Source organism: Chamaea fasciata, unplaced genomic scaffold (genome assembly GCF_029207755.1).
Source record: "Chamaea fasciata isolate MVZ Bird 193981 ecotype frontalis unplaced genomic scaffold, bChaFas1.0.hap1 SCAF_6, whole genome shotgun sequence".
NCBI classification, from domain to species: domain Eukaryota; kingdom Metazoa; phylum Chordata; class Aves; order Passeriformes; family Sylviidae; genus Chamaea; species Chamaea fasciata.
The window spans coordinates 15,330,277-15,353,278 of NW_027094091.1; the positions used below are offsets into that span (position 1 = coordinate 15,330,277).

A 23,002-nucleotide genomic window follows, 5' to 3' on the forward strand; every position below is an offset into this window, starting at 1 on the left:
CTTTTCTGAGCCTTACATTTCCTGTTTAAAAGAGATCAAGTTGTAAAGTTGTGGGAATTCCTTTTGAGAAAGAAGTAATGCCAAAAAAATTCTAAGCACTAAAAATGTATGTATACCAAACTAAACATTACCAATTTTTACCCACAAGGTTATGTACAGTGATGATAGTAACAGAAATAATTGAAAAGATTCTAAAATGGGAACTTAGAAAGGGACTATGACAGGTATAAAACTTGACATGAAATTTGGTACTTGATTTTAGAAGAGAAGCTCATCCAAACTCAGATCAACCAAGGCCAAGTAATGAAAAGTGAAAATATTAAGCTCGAAAAATATACCATTGTTCAGATGTATTTTTAATGTATTTTTGATGCTTTTATATCTATTTCATTAGCTGTATTCCAATAGAAAAAGGTTTACATAAAAAGCTTTGCAGTGTTTTTTTTGATTGAGTTCCTTCAAATCCCCTGCAGCTGCATTAAAATTTAACCATTTCTTGTTACTAATCTAAAGAGAAGTTGCCCTAATTAATATTGGTAATTGATTATAAATAACACAACATAGCATAGTTAATATGACACTGGCACTGATGTTGGCTCCTTACTCAAAAGTGTTACTCAAAAAGTAAACACAATGCATGAATGAGAGATAGGATTTTCTAAGACATTTGTTCTGTTTTATTGTTTTTCTGTTGTGAATCACTTCTTTTAAAATATGCACGATGTCTAATGGAAGAACAACTTTACAGGAAAAAATATGACAGGACTGGGGAGAGAGTTGTAATGTACTCCACAAGATTTGATACATGTTCCTCTCAGTATGTGGAACAACTTGGGGACACAACATGATGGAGGAGAGAGGAGAGCACCAAGGGAGAGATGAAGCAAGAGAACTTGCAAAAACTGAACAATAACTGAAGGCATCATTTGGAGTTACTTCAAAGCAAGTCTATGAGACTCTGCAGACATTAGCATCTGTCACATACTTCTGAAGATTTGAACTCTCAAGGGGTTACTTCCTGCAAGACATGAACATCTTCACAGAAGAGATTAGAGCTACATCATGAACCATCTCATCCTGACTATTTATCATGATAAACCTGCCAAGTGCATTAAATTTGCATAAAAGGATGTGGTCACCTTTAATAAGCCACCTAGTTCTTGATTTCTCAGTGACAAAAACTGAATTGAAGCACATTTAGGAAGAGTGCTGCAACTCATCATTGAGCGGGCAATCTTTCACAGAGCTGCCACACTATGATCTAGCTCCAAGATTTTGTAAATGTGCTTTTTCATTCATAGTGTAAATTTACGTTGCTAGGTATAACAACACAGTGCATCTCTCTAAATGAATGAGAAATGCCAATTTAAACTTGTAAAACAATAAGTCTCTCTTACAATGTCACTTAAAAGGAAAAACCCACAGCACTGGTATTTTGAATTATAATCTTTAGTGGAATCATCAGTATTCATTGGAGTTCCCTGTATCAGCAATGTAGGTTCTGGGTGAGACTTCAACAAATTTCATTTTTCTTTAAGTTTTTCTGCTGATGTATCTAACATTTTTATGTGTACTTGTGACAAGACCCAAAGGGAAATCCTGAAGGGTATTCAAATCTGTGCAACCTAGTTAACATTTGTTGATAAATAATAGATTAGCTTTCCATGAGCTACTACTTCAGTATAGATTTTGAGATACATCCTAAGCAAGTTTTAAATGTAGCCCATCAAGGTAATACAATTAAACTATGTCATCTTTGCTAGAGGTTATTATCCAATCCTGAACTTTCATGTCAGGTCACAAGAAATTTCAAAATGTGCTTTTAAAGACACTGTATACTACACCAGGAAACCCTTTTGCTTTTATTGTTCCCTTTGGGTTAGTAATGTCTATAAAAATGGTGTTTAAACATTTGCCTGTTCATGGTCACTCAGATTAGTATATTTTCTGGAAAGTCACCTCTGAAATCCTATCCCTTCCTAAAGCTAACATATTGACTGTATCATTCTCCCATTTTCCTGAATCCAAATGTAAATTAAAGAATGGAAAATTCTAGTAAAACTCACTAAGGGAAGCATACCTTGAATGTACCTGTTCTCTGAAAGAATGCATCCTTTTTCCTTCCTCTTCCCCAAAGTAACACAGTTTTCAGTTAATTCTTTCCAGATGCTATTTTCAGAGTCTTCAGTGAAATCAGCAAGCCACAGACAAAATCCCAAATATATTTTACAGGACTGTTTCTGCAGGATGGAAGAGGCTTGGCCCCAGATGAGGGATCACTACCTACTACTGCACTTCTCTTCCCATCAGCCACTATAAATAGGACTTACAAACAATCTTCCTCCAAAACTCCTGTGATGCTCCAGGGTCATGAACCCAGATTACAAGATCTGCCCCTTCCAGCGCCTGGTGCAAGTGAGAACAGGATGCAGGTACTTCCTGGTGGCTAATGGAGCCCTACCTGCAGCTGTGGCTGTTGGTGCCGAGGGCTCCAGGCACTGTCCGTGCCCCCGCGGCCCAGCAGTGCTGCCATGCTGCAGCCTACCCCTCTGCCAGAACCTCAGTAACCACAGCAGCCCATGCAATTCTGTGGCTTAGGAATCAAATGTATTGGCTGAAGGAGGAGCAAGGTAGAAAGGTGTATTTAGAAAGCACCAGGAGTCTGCAGGCCCAGACGTTTCGGCACCAGCACAACAGTTGCCTCGTTCAGGCGGAGATGCTGCCTTCGAGGTCGAGGGGTGTCCTGTGGGAAACCTGGCTGCATTCTCACTCAGGCCTTTCCTTAACTGACCTCTGAAAAAGCCCAGTAGCTGCACTGCCTGCTGTACATAGGTTAGTCTTTAACTATATATTTACAATCTGCTAGGTACTGTGGTGACAGAACATCTCAGAGGCTGCAAACCCCTATCCCGCACCCTAGGACTCCAGAGGAGCACAGGAGAATGGAGCAGGTTTCCTAGAGTTTCTAGAAACAGCCTGAGCCCCTGGCCTAATCCAAACCTTCCCAAAGCTTTGGTTATTAGCAAAGACAAGCTAATAACCAAACACATTGTCCTTTGATGAGGGTGTGGGCAAGGGTGTATTTCATAGCAACAAAACTTCATGCCACCACCTACCACTGAAGATGCAGCAAGGTTGCACCTCAAATGCATAGTATATAGGAGGGAGATAAATGCAATGGTGAAGCATTTTCTGCAAGAAGCCTTGAGAAAACTGAAGAGTCTTTATCTTTGGGAAGAACTTGGTAAAGTCTTTCTGTCACCACAATAAACAGACAAACCCACGTTCCCCACAGTCCTCGCCTTCCTTGCAATCCTCTGCAATTACATGGTGGGGTCCCAGTTTTCCAGCCCAAATCACTTCTCCTTGCAACTGTTTGTATTGTGAGAGCTTTCTTTAATGGATGCATGCTCAAAGTGTAAAAGCCAAGCAGTCATGCACACTTCAATATTTAAAAGCATAAATAAAAATCTTAATAGATCCCAGATGTTTCATTTCCTCCAGCCCTTGTCAGTGATTGAGTTGGTGATGATGTAGATGATTTTTTAAGATCAGTGGTCAGTTTGATGCATGAAAAAGCTTTAGATGTCTGGGAATTTCAAATGCAATTCCCAGAAATAAATAAATCATTAAGTAAAACTGTGAATGCAAGCGGCTGTTATATTGTAAACTTATTTTATGGCCTGAAATGCACCCACAGGTTTTAAATACAACTGAGTGTGAAACAGACAGTAACATTTTGTCAAGATATATAAAACCTTGTAGATATAATTATTTCCATCTCATTTTCTTAGCAAAAGAACTCCAAGGTTCATAGAAATAACAAACTGAAGGAATCCATACCTTATACACTCCTGGGATATTGAAGCTAATGAAGAACTTGCTATTTATTTAAGCAGAGCTCAGATTTGCTAGCTGCATTCAGTTTTCACTTATTAAACCAGCAAGTTCCCATTTACCATACCAAGCAAATAAAGCACTATACAGAAAGCATGTCTACAAAAACAAGCTGCTGGGCCCAGTAACTCAGGTCACGTTGCCACACACAAGTTTGCAAGTGCAGTGAGGAGCTCAGTTCTCTCTCTCCTATTTTTACTGGGAGAGGTCCTTAATCTCCCAAATGAAAATGGGGGTGGGGGGCTGAAGCTCATAGTTAGCTTGTACAGACACATGATGTGTGCACTTGACGTCATAAAATGCTGTAAGTCTGCCAGGTCAGCAGCCACAAACCCCAAATGCTGCCAGTTGCAGACTGAGCAGACACTAAAAGGCTGTGAATTTCATTTTATCATCCTTCCCCTTCCCAGTAAAGCAGTAGAAGCTAGCAGCTGCTGGAGAAAAATGCTGGAAAGTATTAACTGTGGACATCCACGATTCGATGTTGATCAGTATTAAAATAACCCCAATGACAAATCTTGCAAAATTTGTTTTTGTTAATATTGCTAACAATGTAGGCTTTGTAGTCCACTTTCAAAGAGTGTGGATAAACTCAGCTAAATTATGTACTTCATTCAGCCTGCCAGATCTACCTACTACTCTGCTAATTTACGAGCCATACATTTCTCTCCAACTAAATTTCTGATAGAGAAAAACTTCATTCGGTTTCTGTTATTTGTTTTGCTACACAACCACACTCCTTAATAATGAGTGCTGCTTGTTCTTAACCATGCTTTCTATTTTACCTTTTGCATTTTGTGAAATTTTAAGTGCAAACATAATACAAGTCCCTGAACATGCAGTTTTATTGCAGAGCCAACTATGGAAACACTGAAAAGCTGAATATTTCCAGTCCTTTTGGTAAATCCATTAGAATAGGTAAGTTCCACAATACCAAGTTTTTGCTGTTCCAGTTTCTACACCTTGTTCTAGCACTTTCATATACAGGACCAAATGCTTATTTCATTGACTTAAAGAAGAAATCCTTGCATGGTATTAGGAGTGGCTGTTACAAGATGAAACTGAAGCAAACCTAGGAAGCTTCTGATAGAGGAAAAGATATTTTTTCCTTTTTTTTTTTTTTTTTAAATCACAACAGCACCACTGGCCTACAAATTATGTTATTTGCAATTGTGCATCTGCGTGCCATCAATCTCCAAGGAAGGGAAAGACTGCTGGGCTGAGCTCTCAATTTATGTTTCTCAGTTGACTCTTATAATCACACACAGTGTTCTCAACCTTAGTGCAGTTATTCTGGTAACAAAATTTGTACACCAGGTGGGTTTATCCAAGTTCCCATGATCCTAATAGTTTTGTAGACTTCCTAATAATAATCTCGAAAATTATAGAGGTAATTGTGTTTCTAAAAAGCCACCTTCAGCAAAATTGGGAGAGTTCTTTCTTCTCAATAGGAAAAATATTTTAATAAAGCAGCTAGTATATGCCTATAAAAATGGCAAGAAAAAATGCAGCTTAAAAATTTCACCCTTTTTTGATACTGCCTTTAAATGTGGCATTAAACAAAGCTAAGGGAATTCTGGGGTCCACAGGTGATGAAAGGTGCAAAAATAGCATGGACACAGAGCAGGATCCACTGACAAGGATCCCTTGGTCCTGCAACACTGCAGTCTGGATAAAGCATTAATATTCATACTCTAGACCACAATTAGAAAGAAGGCTGGAGCTCTGTGCAACGGTGGGCCTAACCCAGCCGAGGTGCAGCGAACTGCTTCACTGCCTTATTGAAATTCAGTCCATCTAATTGATACTGCAGAAGGCAGCAGCATAATGAAACAGAGCAGAGATCACTTCAGTACTTTTATCAATCTATGCTCTCCTGCTCCTGACTAATATATAACCCCACACAGGACTTCACTCTTTCCAACTTCAAGCAATCCTAGGAATGGTTTAAGTTTCTATAATATGGTAACCATTAAGATATTTCTATTAGATCACCATTCAGAAATGTATGAAGACTCTGACTACCTTCATTTGTATAACACCAAAAATGCATTGGTTTTGCTTAAGGCAGCCCAGTTTCTTTCAAAATGACAATTTAAAAAGCATCTTTTCCTCAGATCCAGAGGAGCATTTATAGGTGAGCAACTACAGGTAAACGTCTGTTAAAAAGCAAAATCCATTAGACTCTGGGTAGTTTTGGTGCTGTAAGTAGTCTCCAGAAGACAACAGATGTGGGGACGGGGGAGGGGGAAGTTGATTTTGTCTTTTTAATATTCAAAGTGGGTCTGTTCTCACTGGCTAATTAAATCAGTAGAGTGCAAACAATAAAAGAAAAAAATAAGTGTTGCCTTTCTTCCCTAGAACAACCTCCCTGATTCATCTCCACTTATTACAAGAACTTAATTTATTACCAGACTTTACAATATTCCCTCCCCAAATCCTTATGAAATAAGATAAATATTCTGCAGCACCAGTTCCCATCAAGAAAGAATATCTTTGTCCTGTAGAATTTAAGATAAGATGCTTTTTCCACTATTAAGAAAATAATGGGCTTAGAATGAGATTCTTTGATTGACGTGAAACTACTGAAGAATCACACTTAAAAACCAATAGATTTAATAACAGTATTAGATGTACAAATCAACCAGCAGAATCCTGCCTTCAATATATTTGTAGTCGCTTGGCAAGACCAGTAGATTTGCACAGGTGTGCTGAATTCCTTGAGAAGTAACAAAATGTGTTAATAACATTAAACAGTCATCTTCCAAGAACTTTGACTATTATGGTACTTTCTAGTCAGACAATTCTTTTTAGTGCATAAATACATGTAATATTAATTTAAAATATTTATAACATCAAAATGACAATGGTATATATAGATTTGGGTTTGAAAGTATTTTAAATACTACTACCAACTTTCAGCCTTTACTCAGTTACAATACACAGCACAATAATAAAAACATGCTGCAGATACAGACCAGAACTCCACTGTTCTAGCACCGTACAAGAACAGAAAAGGTGGTCCCAGCTCCGAGAACCTTATAGTAAAGGTGCACATCATGAAGACAAGGTAGTATGAGCATCAGTAAGCCCCTAACTTTATGAGCATAAAGCTCAGCAAAGGATCAATATACCTGTGCATGAAATAAGGCAGATTGCACACCCTGAGTCCTGGACTGCTGTGGTGTCCCACACCATGAAGTTAAATGAATGTTTGGGCATGTTAGTCTATGTATCATGTTTAAGTGACAGCACTGTGAACATACCTGAAGATAAGGGACAATAGAGGGATGCAGACCCTTTGCATCATAAGGGTGTATTCAGCAATAAGGTGGTGTATGGCAACAGAAGGCAACTATTTCAGCCCAGTTGTTGCTTAGTTTTTGAAAACATCAGAGCCAAGAAAATTGTTATGGGACATAAAGCGTGAGTTTTACAGGGCAACACCCCTCAGATGCTCAGGATCATCGTGAAAGAAAACATGGACATGCTTGTTTGAAGATGTAACAAGTGATAACCAAGACACTAGATGGTACCCTGAGGTCCTGAGCATTTATAGATGCAGGGCTCTTTCTAATCTCCATGCACTATTTGCCTAATTTTAAGTTTAATGGTAATTTCTCAGCAAAATGCAACTTTATTGTAATTAATGAACTGTCCACAGCTGAAACACCAATCTATTTAACCCCAGACTCATGGCTGTATGGACTTACCTGCCCTTGCCAAATGCTAACTGTAACTAAGTTGAAGCTACTGTTTAGCTACCACTTAAAACTTAGTATCAAAAAGTACTCTGCTCCCTTCAAGCATTCTTCTGGTTAACCAAATGAGTGGTCTCAAACAAATAAAATATTTATTCTGTACTGCATCCAAAAACAGTGTTTCTTCATGCAATCTGATTGATGAGCAAACAGCAAAGCCATGGAGATAATAGCAGCAGGTCAGACTTAGCAAAATGATGCCTCAGCTTATGCCACTTAGCAGTAAAATACATGCTCAAAAGACACAAACAGAAATGAGCCCACTAACACCTAATTTAGCTGTATCTTGAAAACACCGTATAGTAACCCAGCAAAGAGATTTCTGTTGGTATTTGTATGAAAGGACATTTGTCGATACCCATTAACCTCTGGCTTTTACTTGGTAGTTTTCTAAAAGATGCTTGTGTTGCTTCGCAAGCCACAAGGTGTCACAGTGGCTCAAGTGGTAGGATTCTTGTCAGTCTAGACACGCAGGTTGTGGCTTCAGGTTACATGCCAGCGCTAAAACCATTCTGTACGAGAGAGTCTGTGCTACACTGCATATTTAGAAGTGCAGCCCTTTGGATGCAACTATCAACCAAGGTGCAACTCGGTTGCCTCAGGATGTTTTTTATATGGGCATTAAATAATCTTACAGCACTGTCAGGGAAGAGAAGTACTTAGTGTGCGGGCATCTTGACCAATCTTTTTACTTTGCATTATTAACCCTGCCAGTGTTAGGAAGTACTGAAGAGAGTTGAGCTAATCATTCATATCAAACAAAACATTTTATGAATTCCACTTTGTTCTACCAAGGGTTTCTAGGAATTAGTAACAATTTATTTGAATGTACTAATTATTCAAGACACATTTTTGCCCGTCTTTCATAACAAGCAGTGTGCTGTAAGCACACTAAATGTAGTATTCTGCTAAGACTATACATTGTAGTTGGTCATATATTGTGTGTTACTGTTTTGCATCCTTGACTGGATGAGCACAGATGGAGCTAGAGCTTAAAATGCCAGGAAGCTTAGAAAATTTTTACCATTTTTCTAATGTAACTGCACACTAAGCAGCGTTCTGTTCCATGAAAAAAATATGCACATACATCATATTTACTGACTTGTAATTTTCCCATTGCAACCAGCCATTGTTATTAATTTGCTTTACATTCATACACCAGTCAGTCCTCACTGCAAAGCAATCAGAGATTCTTCTCTGGTGTATTTAATTGCTAAGTATCATGGTTCTATTTAAGAGGTAAGCTCAAAACAGGAAACAGTGCCTCAGCTTAGTCCATATAAAATAAGCAAATTCTTTCAGTAATGGTTAATAAATTGAAATTTGCATTCTGCAATTATTTGTAAGAATAAAACTCCATTGATCAAACATTCATAGAAAAGCATAAAGAGCACGAACATAGCCAAAGCAAATTCACTGCTAAACTCAAGTGAATTGTCACGGAAATTTTTCATGTAGTATTTGTTGCACTCAGGTAATGAACATTTACCCAGTGTGTTGGCTTTTCATGTCCCATTATTCATGCCAACATATTCATTAAAATGGGCCTATGCTATTTAACATAATCAGCAGTGTGCATAGGTGTGGCCTTCCAAGAGTTATTACCACAGTTTACAGGCATGCCTTTCATAAATACAAGCAGAACCCCAGTCAGTGCAAAACGCCAAGCTTCCCAAAAAACATATGGTAATTTTTGCTGTGTAAAATGGATAGATGCACTATATAATGCATAACTGCATCACATTATATCTGAACTTCTAATTGCTTAAAATGATACTTTAAATCACATCAACAACATTATTACCTAATTACCCTAAGGGTTAACTGATATTCCAGTGATTAAGTCTAGGTAGAAGCAATAGAGCTATTGTATTGCCTTCATCCACTACAGCAAAGGGTATGGCTGCAAATGCACATGTCAAATCTCTATTCTGTGAATGTTTTCAACATCTTTCTATTGGGAAAAAAGGTGGAGAAATGTCAGCCAAAAGGAAGGAGGTCCCTCTTGCAACATGCTGAACAACAAGAATTATTTTCATTTGCTCTAAAGGAACTATTATATAGCAGTTCTTCTCCTTTCACATCATTGTTTTGCAAAGTAGAGTAACATGGTATCATTATTGGTACTAAAACCGGCTACAAGAATTATGGAAGATGGTGAGTGACATTAATCTGAAAAGGCAAGTTGCTATCAGAATGTGGGGGAGTAAAACAGACAGTTGTAGGCCTTACTCCACTGCCAAATGACCCATGCATGAGACTTTTGTTAACTGCAGGAATAAAACATGGCATTCTAGGTGTGAGGCATTGCATCCTCCCCTTTTCCACTTATTAAAGGCTGTCCTGGTTGCAAACCTGGAGGCAAAGCAGGTGTCATGCCTGCCTTGCTCCCTTCACCCTGGAGCATGTCTAGTCACAGAAGATGGTTAGAAATGCTGGTGCTCCTGACTGCCTTCCTAAGGTATGAAGTATGGTGAAGGTGCTTCAGCATAAGAAGAAATAAAATGAAAAAGTTTCACTCTATTTACTTTCCTGTTTTCTGAGCATTCTCCTCTCTTCACGTAATTATTGTATTTAAAGATTTAGAATATGACTACTAACGTAGTCATTAATATCTCAGAAGTCTCTTTGTAACCTGCTCTAGGACAGATGGCAGTTATTTGTCTGATAAAATCTTCTGCTAATGGCTGAGGCAAAGCTACACAACAGGAACAAAAATCACAATAAGGTACATAAAATACTCCAAATTCGAAATGTGCTAAAAGTCGTAATTTTCTCAATTTACTCTTTTAGAAAATAACCTAATAAAAATGCAGTTAGGAAAAAACCAAATGTTTGAAAGTCCAAAAGGGAAGTAAAAATAGTCCACTGCACATGTAATGTAAGACTGCAGATATTAATACCCAAACGTGGTCAGTTATTTTTTCCAGGTTTTTTTTCTTAGTTTTTTAAGAATAAGCAAAATGGATCTATGATTCAATCTATTCCTGAATCTGCTTTCATCAGGGGGTTCCAAATATGATCACTTTTACACATACATAATGTTTCTTTCTCCTTTGAATGCAACAGATAAGGTCACTCAGCCAGGCAATTCTTTTGGATATTCTAGTCTGCAGCTAGCAGTTGGGTAAAATGCATGGAATCTAGACAGATACTGAATCTGCTTTATGTGAGTAATCTGATGTCAAAACTATACTGAGATTAGATTTCCCCCTCCCCTTTTAACACACATACAAATAATGCTCCTGCTCAGCTAACTACACTTTGCAAGCTTAGAATCAGGGAAGATGGATATCAACAGGTACTGCAGATCACGTGTGACAGATTTACAGCAATGTTCCAATTCATTAGGTGCTCTGAAGGATGTAAACTATTTGGTTTGCAGCTGACCAGGCAGTAGATTTAAGCACATTTAGAAACCTATGCAAAGCTATGGGCTTTACTGCATCAGTTCTGAGTCTGCCATTCTGCTCTGGACAAGCACCTGAATGTGAATATTGACAACAGAAAGACCTCAGGGGGAAGTTCCAGTGTGATACTTCTGTTTTGGCTGTAGTTATCAGAGTTCTTCATAAAGAAGTAATCTGCTATGCTCAAGTCTCATGCTTCAACCCAAACCATTTTGAGTCTGTGATTCAAGTCTCCATGCTGAGGATGGGAACAACCCCTGGCCAGAAGCTTTAACTTGGGCATGACTCCTTGACGATACTGTAGAAACATCAAGGTGATGCCAAGACAACCTATGTCTCATGGAGAGGACAGCCTGTTGCTGTAAAATTTATGGCCTTTGCAAAGACTCTTCAGTATTAACAACTCTCAAATCCTGAAGAGGTTATAGGTGTAACACACCAAGTCCTATTTCATGTTTAATTCTGAAAGGGTCTCATTTCTCCAGAGCAGTTGTTTTTCACCAACCTTTTAAGGCATGAAAGTACTGGAGCTGTTTCCAGACGTATCAGCTGTTCCCATACTGAGGTTTAAGTTCTTCTGCATGTGGGTCTAGTTGATTCCCTGTCACCTCAGAAGTACCAAGTGGACTATTCAGCCTAGATCAGTAATTTACAGGTTTTAGTTTAGTAGGGCATGGCTGTCAACCACAATGTGGTAGAAACGGTATTCTGGCCATGAAGTGCCTTCTCTCTGAAATTCTGATAGTAACCAAAGACAGAAACAATGTACCATGGAAAAGTAAGATGCAGGCAGGCCTAGGGAAGAATATTTTAGCCAGGGGTTTGGGGATATTTCTTTCACTATTAATTTTGTCTAATAAATAAGACGATTAAGAACTGGCCAACAGGTCCTGCCCTACCACAGTCTTTTTTGGAGACTAATCATCAGCCTCTTTGGGGCAACCTTTTTCCTGCCATGATCACTCCTCTAAGGCATCAAGTAGCCCAGCAACAACTTCTGGAAAAAAGTACCTGGCAAAAGTGGGGATCTATCCTGACCTGTTTACACAGAACAGTGCAGGAAAGAAGGCTCTTCTTGTGGAGGAAACAACTGAACAAAGTATCAGCATGGTTGAAACGCATGTTTACAGTAGATATGCAACTTCTGGCAAAGAGATGCAAAAAAAATACCATTTGAAGTAAGAAGTCTAGCAAAAAATACTGCAAAGAGTTTAGCAATCTCACCCCTTTTTAAACAAAGAAAGGGCAGGCACCAAATCCAAATTATTTTCCTTTTTATCTGATCTTGCAATCTTACTGCGGGCAAAACTCCAGCTTAAATAAGAGCACAGGACTGGCTCCTTGTTATGATCTCTATTTTGTCCTCTCTCACTAACCAACAGCTTCCATTTTTTAGACTAGATCTGCATAGTAAATCTTGTTTACATCAGGGAAAGACGAAGTTAAAGGGTTTTTTTAAGTGGATTTATGGCTTAAAGAGTAAAGAAAAAAAAAAGAATTGAAAAGGTCTCTTTATAGAAAATTATCTATTAAGCATCAGAGTGATTGCAGGAGCGACCCATTCTTACACTTTTGTAGTGACTCCTTCTCCACCCTCACCAGCCCCGACTCCCAAATGCAGCATGCATGCAGTTTCCATTGTATTATATGACTTTTCTTGGGGGGAGGGTGGGCAGGAGCAGCAAGATATCCCTGATCACAGAGCTAAGGATCAACATGTAAAGGAAGTGGAGTCTTTTTTTTCTCCCCTGGCCTCATAAGAATTGTTAGTTTGTAACAATTTTAATTGAAAGCAGCTGCAACTGAATTTTTTGACGGATAAAAACTATGTATGAAATAAAAGAAAATCAGTTTAAAAAAGCCTTGAATCCATTCTGAAGTCAGTGTCTGCCTAAAGGCATTCAAGGGTTTTCTTTTAACACTGACCTTTTAGTTTCTGCAAAGCATGGTTCATAAGTACTCTCAAAATACTTTACTCATATTCCTAGAACTGCTAAGTATTAGTGTATTTGTGGGTGAAAGAATATTTCCTCAAAATTACTTTGAGACAGAAGTTTATGTGTTTTCCCCTCAACAAAACAAACTCATTGGACAAACTCAGACTTATGTACACAATATGAGAGATCTGTTTGCCATACTAAGTTGCTAGGCGAACAAATGTGATGTCACAACATAGATTTTTATGACTAATCTATTAAAAATGCAGCAGGAAGGAGAAGATTATTTCATCAGATACCAATGTAAGGAAGAAAAAAAAGAGACTTTCATTAAATGGCAGAAAATTTGTTTTGCTTTGATTGGCTTTAAATATTTGGTTGCGTATGAATGTCTGTGTAAGCTTCCAGTTCATTTAGCAGCTTTTAAATAATCATAACACCCTCCTTTATTTTCGTTTTAATTTTCTTTACATATTTTTCCATCATGAAATCTTTGTTAAATTCACTATACATTTTAATAGGAGTTTAATATCATTTGATTAAGCTGATTGTCTTTAAAACAAATATGCTACTAATCAAGGTCTCTAGTCACCCTTAAAACATTGCTCTCTTAGCCAGAGGGAAGGCTGTGTTTTGCATCCAATGGTGATGCAAAGCATAATCTCTTGTAGTGACAGAGAGAGATACAGGTGAATTTAATTTCTTGTGATACACAAAAGTTCTAACAATACAGGGGACTAAATAAACAAGTGAAAGGCTTGATACATTTCTTTGATTGCTGACAATAAAGCAACGCCTCAAACTTTAAACTGTCAGCAACTTTAAGTGATCTATTCACAGCACACTGTAATGTTACTGAATAATTATATACAAGATATAATCACCTTTTTTTCTTTTAAGTGTAAGCAATTTCAAATGATTAAAAATTAGAACAGAAAAGGATTTGCAACATCAAAGAGGAAAAGAGGTGCCTTTTTAAACATCAAGTTTTATGAAAAACAGAGACATTTACCTGTGTTGTGTATTGCTACATCGAACTACAGAAACTGCTGATTATGCCACAACAGGATCCCTTTCTTGAAACGTTCAACTAATACAAGATAAACTGAGTATAAGTGAATGGGAATGAAATTCTGAAAACCACACACAGAGCAAGGAAACAGCTGCATTCTGTTTAACCAGAAGTTAATCAACTATGAGAGAAGTAAGCAAGATTTATCTTTATATCTGCCAGAGATTATTAAACATTTAAATATTAATTTTACTTCTTTAAAATAGGAATTGTTGAAGCATTACAAAATGGCACTGGATGCTCCACAAGTATTATTAAGAAAGCATGTATTAATTTAGAAAAAAATATTACCACATTAGATTTCTTTGAACAACTTTTAAGGAAGGTACGGTTTTCCTGGACACTCTTGAGTAACTCAGACTCCCTAATTTACTTTAGATCACATAAGAATTAGCTAGGTTGTGGACTTTTGCCAGTACTTACATCATAAAACCACCCCCTGCCTGGGTGTGATTGGAATTCTTTGCCTAAGACTGACCCTGAATTTAAAAAGGCAGTTGTAGGTTCTGTCTGAGGAGCCCATTAAGTTATAAGAAGTTTGGAGAGCAAAACTTTGCACATCTAGCACAGGCTAAAGCTGCTAATTCTTTACTTTCATGACTTCCATTTCTTCCTAAAGAAAATAAGAACAACAAAGATAGCTATGCTGCATCTAAATGACCTTTCTTTATCACTCTGTACTTTGTCTGCTTAATACACCAAGCACATCCTTCACACTGACTGTTATCCCCTTCCACCCAATGCTGACAGAAACTGGAATGGAAGCACTGGATTTCTCAGGAAGGGTCCCCAAGCCCTGAACCATTCTGAGGACACTTCTACCTCCCCCAACATACCATCAACCTTGCTGCTGGGAGAGCAGGAGTAGGAATAGCATTTACTGGTGGATTCCCCAATAGTGTTTCTACCAGCTCACCACTTTTTTTTTTTCTTTTTTTTTTTTCTTTTTTTTTCCCAAATAATTTCTCACCTACCTGCAAGCTTTGGAGAACTACAGTGGGAAGGGAGAGGAGAAAACAGACAGACATGACATACAGGCACTCCCTCCACAGGCTCTCCATCCATCCTCTGTACAACTTTATTAAATTATGCATGTTTTGCTCTGCCTTGAAACTTCCACCTCTGCAAGGGACAGTAGAGAATCTAGCTCTACAGGGTTATTAACAACATTTTTACTTTTTATGAAATCAGAAAAATCCCAAAGGCTTTCTATGGATATATTTGGGGTAACAGCTGTAGTTTCCCATTTTTTTTAATGCATCCTCATTTGCCACTGTCTCTCTGCACAAGTTGGGTCCATGTGGAATCTGCCAGCTTGCTAGCCCCAGTCTTTTGGAGAGTTTCTTTGTAATTCCTTCGCCTTAAGCGGCTTTGCCTGTGCTCACCTACCCCCTGGGGCTCGCAGAGCACAAGCAGCCTCCTTCAGAGACCATTGCCTACATTATTCCAAAGACTGCCTGAAGAGAAAGGTTCAGGCAGAAAGCCTGTATCACCCAGATCACAAGCACATTCCTTCCATGACATAGAGGGCTCTGGATTCAAAAAATTTAGAGCTAGTTATATATGCCCCAGAAGCCTTCACCTACCAATCTCAAACATGCTTGGAAGTGCACAAAATTAATGGGAAACTTCCACTTCTGATCAGCCCAAGAAGCCAGCATTATTCTTTACAGACTGTCCACACCTAGTCACTCTAGTGTCCCAGGAAACTAGTTTAATTTTTTTTTTTTTATTATGGAGATGTTTTAATAGGAAGATGAATGAGAAGAACTGAAGCTAGCTAGAAAACACATTTCAATGAACAACAATGCTTACAGCACAGAGCTCATAAACTAAAAAAAACAGAGAACCAGAATGTAAACAGTGAACAATCACAATGCAAAAGAATTTTTATTCTGAGCAAATAAAAGAAATGCTGGAGTATAAGGCCTTCATTAACTAAATACTGTCTGTCAAAGTAAAATGCTGAAACCTAGCAAGGCACTCCTAGCAAGAAAGAGTGGGTTATTGCTTTTTGCCCACAGCAATTCATCTCAATCTGCAAAGCAAAAATTGCAATTCAAGGTGCTGAAGTTTAATTCGGCACACCTCAGCAATGAAAGTTGTTTCACAAGTCCCTGAAAAACTTTTCTAGTGTAACATCTATAAAGGAGCTATAATCAGGAACTGGTCGATTACTAAAAGTACCACTAAAATAATATGTAAAAAGGATAAGTTAGCACTGACAGCTTTTAGAGCAGGATGTATATAAAATCCTGAAGAAATCACTCAGTGATACATACTGGCTCTTCTCACTTGAAAAAGTCTTTAAGTTATTACATGAATATGTACAGGAATGCAAGGAGCAGACTTGCAAGACACTGACAAACAAGAAGCAGCAAACAAATCCCACAAACTCGCTCATTCTAAAAGGCAGCAACTCTCTCCAGCCAACAACTTGGGGCAAAACTGACAAACACTTGCCATGATTTTGGGTGCAAAGAGCTGCTTGGAGTTTTCAGCCAGCACAAAGTGTATTACCAATTACGCCCCAGCAACGTTTCAAGCCTGGCAGTGGAAACAGTGATAGAAAAGCAGTTACCCCGTGGCGGTACCCAATCAGAAAGCAGGTCACATCTCGTTAGCTGTATCATATACATTAAACGTCATAGATTTTCCATGGCTTAGCTGACAATTCAGGCATGTGTTTTTTATTTTATGATAACCTCATGCTATCTTAAAGAATCACAATACAACAAACAGATCAACCTGAGATCCTTCACCACACTGCATGTCACAAACCTGGCAGATATTTGCCACTATATAAAGCCGTTTACTATAAAAGATTCATACTTTTAAAAAGTCTTTTCAGGGCACCACTAATAAACTACTATGAAATATTGCAGCACCAAGAATGTTTGCTACACAGGCACAGGGACAGAAAATGCAGCCTGATTCACTTCAGCAGACTTGAAAAGTGTGCTTTACTTAACCATGTAAATAACAAGATGCAGCCCCCACTATTTTTTTTTCCTTTTTTTTTTTTTTTTTTTTTTTTTTTTTTTTTTTTTAAATGACAAAAGCATTTCTCCCTCCCATTCAGTATGTACTTTGCAGTGGCTGATCTGGATTTCAAAGCCAGGGTGTATAAACCACTAACACATTTTACAAAGCACAACCAACAGTGAATGTAGTTTACATTACTGGGTACTTTTGACAGCTATATGATAAAGTAGTGAACTGACCATCTCTCTTGCTAAAAGGAACAGCATTCTAAATGTAAACACAATTTCTCTTGTCAGTTGTCCCAAACATGTGTTCTTTAAGAGTATCCTAGGAATAAGTTTTTAAAACTCCACTCCTCTTTTCAGTTATCATCCATTTTTCATTTTAATGAGTTTACAGAACAAAACCAAAGAAACGCTCGTCTCTCCCCCTAAACCTGCAACATTCCAGAATTAATTTTGTGCAAAAGCCGAAGCAATACTTTGCAATATAATAGCTGCAAATGCCAGCAGGACAGATCCTGAGCAAACAACACACTAAGGCAAAGAAATTTTCTGAGAGCAGCGTTATAATCAATCCTGAAGTGCTGTACTGTAATTTCATGATTTCAGCCTAAGCTGGTATCTCCTCAAAGAGTTGCTCTGCGTGGAAACATAATGAGGGATTACCCAATTAAACTACTAAATTAATTAGGGTTCATGCCTGCATATACTGTACTGTCTAGTGGGACGCTTCAGCTGGAATTCGGGCTGAAACCTACCACGGTCCATGCACAGGAAAACAAGGCTGGGGGACTTACCTCCGTCCGCGACTGCAGCCTCTTGTTCATTTCATATATTCGGTACTCTGGTTGCACCATGTATGGTGTGTGTCTCCTATAAAATGGGCCAAAAGGAGAAGAATAGAAAGGGTCATGTGGTGTGCTGGACATCTTGCCTGCTTGCAGAGATTCAAGCTACACAGAGTATCATCAACATCCATACAGAGCACATGGGCTGTGTGTTCTTCACAGTACAAAGTAGCGGCGCGCACACACACACATCCAGGCTGCACGCACTGGCTGGGGACTGCTGTGGGAGCCCGCTCCGGCGGAGACGGGCGGGGGGGTGGGGGGAGCGGGAGCGCACAGGCTCCAGACACGGAGAGGGAGGCTGGATAGCTTCAGGCACCGCCGCTCGGTTTTAAAGCAGCAGTTTCTAGAGGGGTCATTTCCTGTCCGCGCTGCCGACTAGTTCAGAAATGCCGTCCCCCCCCTCCCCGCCTGGCAGAGGTGCGGGTTGGGGTTCGCTGTCCCCCCGCAGGCCCCCGCCGGAGCCGCGGCGGGCTCGTTAGCATATAGGTGGTTTAAAAGCTGCCTGAGCCAATCACCCCGCGGGTAATGTCAGAAATGTGATTACTACAAAATACATAAACACAGGCCACGGCCATCCCGCCGCGGGCAGTCGGCGCTTCCCCCGCGCCCGACGGCTCCCGCAGCGCCCGCTGCCCGCCCGGGGCGGCCGCTCCGCGCTGCCCGGCCCGGCCCGGCCCGGCCCGGGGGGGCCGCACCCGGGGCACGGCAGGGAGGGCGGCCGGCACAAAGAAGTAACCTCGCACGCCACACTTCACACAATGGAGAGCACTCGGATGCCAGCCGCGGAAACCTCCCGGAAAATGGGAGAGCACAAAAGGGGCGGGTGGCAGAGCGGGACCCCCGGGCAGGCATCGGCAGTGCCCTTCGGCGGGGGTCAGCCGTACGCAAATGGGTCATTTTGGACGCCGCTGTCCGGCGTAAAGGCGTCGGCAGCTAGATGGGAGACTGCTCCCAGTTTTTAGGATCATTGCTGGGCATAAATCCAGTAGCGGTTAGAGAGCGTTACCAGTGAATATCTAACATTGGGGAGGGGGGTCCCGAGGGAGGAGGGGAGGGCAAGGGGAGGAGATCACCCCTTGGAGGTGAGGAATGAACTTTATCTGTTGAATCATACTTGCAGGGAAGTGCTGGGAGCGGACACCACGTGAGCGAAAAGTCCTCAAAATGTAGAATAAACAAAATGGGCTCATGTGCTCTATGGGAAAGTGCAAAGTCTAGGAGGGGAGCGTTCAAATTACCTGTACGAAAGAGTCCTCTAAGCACAGACTGTGTCCTCAAACACCGCTGTAAAGTATCAGGTATTATTTACAGTACTGAATAAATGTAAAAACAACAATAAACAGCGCTGAATTAATCTCTCATGTAAATTCATTCAAGCAAATGGAACCACTCTAGGAACAGATTTAGTTAACTAATATGATTAAGAGAATAACAATCAGCTGCAGCCACAACGGTTCTCAGTCGGAGCGCTCAGCATGAACGCTGCAGGATCGCCCATTTCACAGATGGGGAAATCAAGGCACGCGCCATTACTTTTTCTAAATTTTTGTAATAATCCCGAAAAATATTTGAGCACGATATGGCTTTACCCACTGTCAAAATTTTATTCAAATCTGACTTGAGTGTAGGAATATTTTAAGACATATTTGAAAAATTCTAGTTTTCACTGGCATTTGGCTAATTCTGGAAAGTCTGACCTCTCTTTTCAGGATAAAATATGAAATTTCACACTTGCTATTCTACTGACCACTGATCGGAATCATAATTTATCTTTCTCCTACCGGCAGTTGTTTAGCAAAACTATTTCTGAATGTTATGGAATAACAGTTTCCATAAGAAGTGACGTATTGAGCTGTTTTTATAGACTTCCCACAGCTTCTGTCACTAAACACAGAGACAACAGATAATGCATGAGGAATGTCACTTCTCTCTTTAAGAGCACCCCAGCTATGTAGCAATACTACACTGCCACTCCAGTACCATTACTGGAGGTGCTGAGTTTAATAAATAGTATGTGCAACATTTGGCTCAGTAGTGGTGCAGTGGCTGTGACAGTGTTCTGCCAGGGTTTGCTGACCCCATGAAAAGCCTGTTACATGGCCACACACCTACAAGAAAACTTCCCTGCATCTACCTTGTAGTCTAAAAGATCCCAACAAGGCTAAAAAACGTGAAACCAAAGTGACCAGAAAAAATAGAGTTACAGCACTAATAAACACAGTATTTATAACCAAAGTATGACATGCATTTAAAAATATCAAAAAAAACCCAACCAGAAATCTACCAAGTTACAGATTTTACCTTCTTTGCAAAGCAAATCCAAAATATAACATTTGCCCAAGAAAGGACACACTGCTCTCTGTAATTAAAATGGTTGAATTTTGCATAGCTTGTAAGCTATTTCTGTTTTAAGGACTTTTTGATTAAGCTAAAATTCACTGTTTCACTGGAGTTAAACACAGAGATCATATTAGTATTGTTATTTTGGCTGAGGTGGGAGGAAAGGAAGGAGCAGTAGGATTTGCTTTCATGAGTAGGAGCCCCAGATACTCCCCTCAACCCCCTTATAAGAGCTTCTGTATATGGGTCTAGCACAAAGCAAAAATATGCAGTGATATTTTAATAATTCCCATTGATTAACTGGCAAATTATCCCACACCTACAGCCCACCAGCAAGAGCCGAGTCCCAGGGTAGGAGCCTGCTAATTACAGGCTCCGGCAGCTCTTCCAGTTGCCTGTTATCATCTAGACTAGCGTGATGTGCAGAACAGTAAAACAGAAGGCAGAATCAAAGGAACATAAAGTTACAGGGATCCTGACACTGTCAACTCGATTCCCACTTGGATCTGCTGCCTTTTAAGTTTTGTGTGCGCTCCGAGGGCATGGGTTAGGGGGCATGCAGCCAGGCCCATTGCCTGAGCTGCTCCAAACCCCCTGCACCATTGTTGGCATCAAGCTGCTCCCCAAAGCAGCCCAGGGGTTGAAGGCAAATATCTGACCCAAGATTTAGGGCAGTCAATAAATTCCTTAATCTGGAAAACAAGTTTAATGTGAGCAGAGGAAAAAAAGAGGTGGAAGAAAACAAGAGGAAGAGATTAGTCTTCCCAAATCTGAAAATGAGTCTATTCCTGTGCCTGTGCATGTGCATGGCTCCCAACAGATGAGGAAACTGTGTGCAGAGTTGTCTTCATGTGGGTGTAGGCACATGCAAATCCTGCTGCACCTCAAAGTGGTGACACTTACAGCAGCACCCGGAGGCCAGAAAGGAAGTGCTGGGAGACGTTCTTGGTTCCCCAGTCCCCAAACCTGCACACTGCGTTGGCTTACCCTAACCCTGCCTGGATGCTGCACATAAACACGAAACAAGGCACCGGAGCAGAGAGGGACCAGGACACAGGCTTGTGATTCCCAGCTGGCTGGAAGTGTGCCATTAGACTCCACCAGCAGACACAGAACTGCGCTGGGTCCCTCTGGCGAGGCACTAACCACCACACAGCCCCCTCGACACCCCGAAGGAGGGCTGGGATAATCTGGCTGCTGTCTGGGTGCTGGATTGCCCTCTCCTGGGCAGAAACAGAAGGACCCACGCAAGTCAAGGACTCGCACTCTGGCAGCTCTGGTGGACAATTTCCCTTCATTTCAGCGGAAAGCATAGGCCTGGTGGAGCAGAAGGGTGCATGTCCTCTGCCTCTGCACCCACCTGTGTGATACCTGTAGCACCACTGGGTAGCCAAGTTGCACTACGGTAGAAGGACCAAAAACCAACAGCAGAAACTTCCAGGGCAAAAGCAGGGAGCAAGAAAGGATGAAGCAGAGCAGTTAGTTCATCTGTCCGTGCTGGAGCAGCTGGCACAGCCTGCACCGGGAGGGCTCCTGTGCTGCCACTGCCGCACCACGGCAGGGACAGCCCCGGGCCACAGCCCTGCCAAAAGCACCACGTGCGGCCCAGGCACAGCCCTCGCTTTGCCAGGCTGACAATCGAAGCAGCTCTGAAGGCTGCACTATTTTTAATAACCGCTTAGTAATAATAATAATAATGTAGAAAAGCGATACAGCTGAAAATAGGTGTAATTGCTGTATTTATCCCTGGTATGTGTTGACTGTTCAGTCTCTGTCAGAAATCAGGTTTACAGGGATACATTTAAGGTGGTTTGTAGCTGTTGAAAGACAGTAAAGGAGTGATCGTAGTTAAAGACACATAGCATATGAAGAGATAAAAACTACAAGTACTTGAATATTGAGGATGCTCAAGTAAACAAGATTTGTTTTTTAAAAACTAACAACACTACGTTTTCAAACAATCCTTTGTTTATACAAAAGCCAAATAGCACCGAAGACTTCTGGTGGAGTGGCCTTAGGTAAAAAAAACAAAGCTGTTTGCCTGTGGATGTTCAAGAGTGACTAAATGAAATATGCTTATCAAAAGCTGGGATGCACAATGAAGAACCATCAGCAATACCCAACCATCTGTAACATATACTCAACTGCAGACCTCAAACACACGTTTTGACAGGCTTCAGGTTACTTCCATTCATTTCTACAGCTATAGTGTACCAGATGCTTGCAATTTATAGCAAAACTAGAAGCTGTAATTTGTTTGCATTAAATATTAGTACATTGAAATAAAAATATATTCCAGAAGGCAGTACCCTTTCACAGATTATTTGTGGACAGGAAACCAGATAAATCTCTTCAATCCTTTGTTAAAAATATCGACTGAGCTCAGTGTACACTTCCAGACTTTTTCCATTTAGATTACTTTTCATTTTTGTTGTGATGATTTTCATTTTCTGTCATTAATGAATGACATGATTGTTTTTATCAGAAGGGGTTTTTTTAAAAGTTTGTAAGTGGGACCCACTAAAACTACTGTGTTTCAGAGTTTGTAATGTGGCAAGAAGGGTTCACATCTTTTAGATGCTTCATGCTTTTTGCAGACTCAAGCCTACCTTGCATAAATTACATATAATTATCATTCAATACAAATGAAAATTCTAAGAATTCTCTTCCCCTATTTAATCCTAGTAAATTAGAGTTACAGCTCCAGCACTCACTAGTGATGCTAGAAGTACTTCTAAATTGATGAT

The 23,002-nt window shown here is 40.1% G+C and overlaps 1 protein-coding gene across 9 annotated transcripts in view; it reads right to left on the reverse strand.

Moving 5' to 3' along the window:
• LDB2 (LIM domain binding 2) overlaps positions 1-18,346 on the reverse strand; it is a 215,123-nt gene extending 196,777 nt beyond the window's left edge. For 6 of the 9 annotated variants that reach the window (XM_066185503.1, XM_066185501.1, XM_066185506.1 and 3 more), the window contains exon 1: positions 17,862-18,346. In XM_066185503.1, coding sequence (XP_066041600.1) covers positions 17,862-17,993 — 132 coding nt within the window. In that variant the 5' untranslated portion in view covers positions 17,994-18,346. The remainder of the gene's footprint in view (positions 1-17,861) is intronic. The other 3 variants (XM_066185502.1, XM_066185500.1, XM_066185504.1) reach the window with 2 other exon arrangements.
• Positions 18,347-23,002: the final 4,656 nt, after the last annotated feature.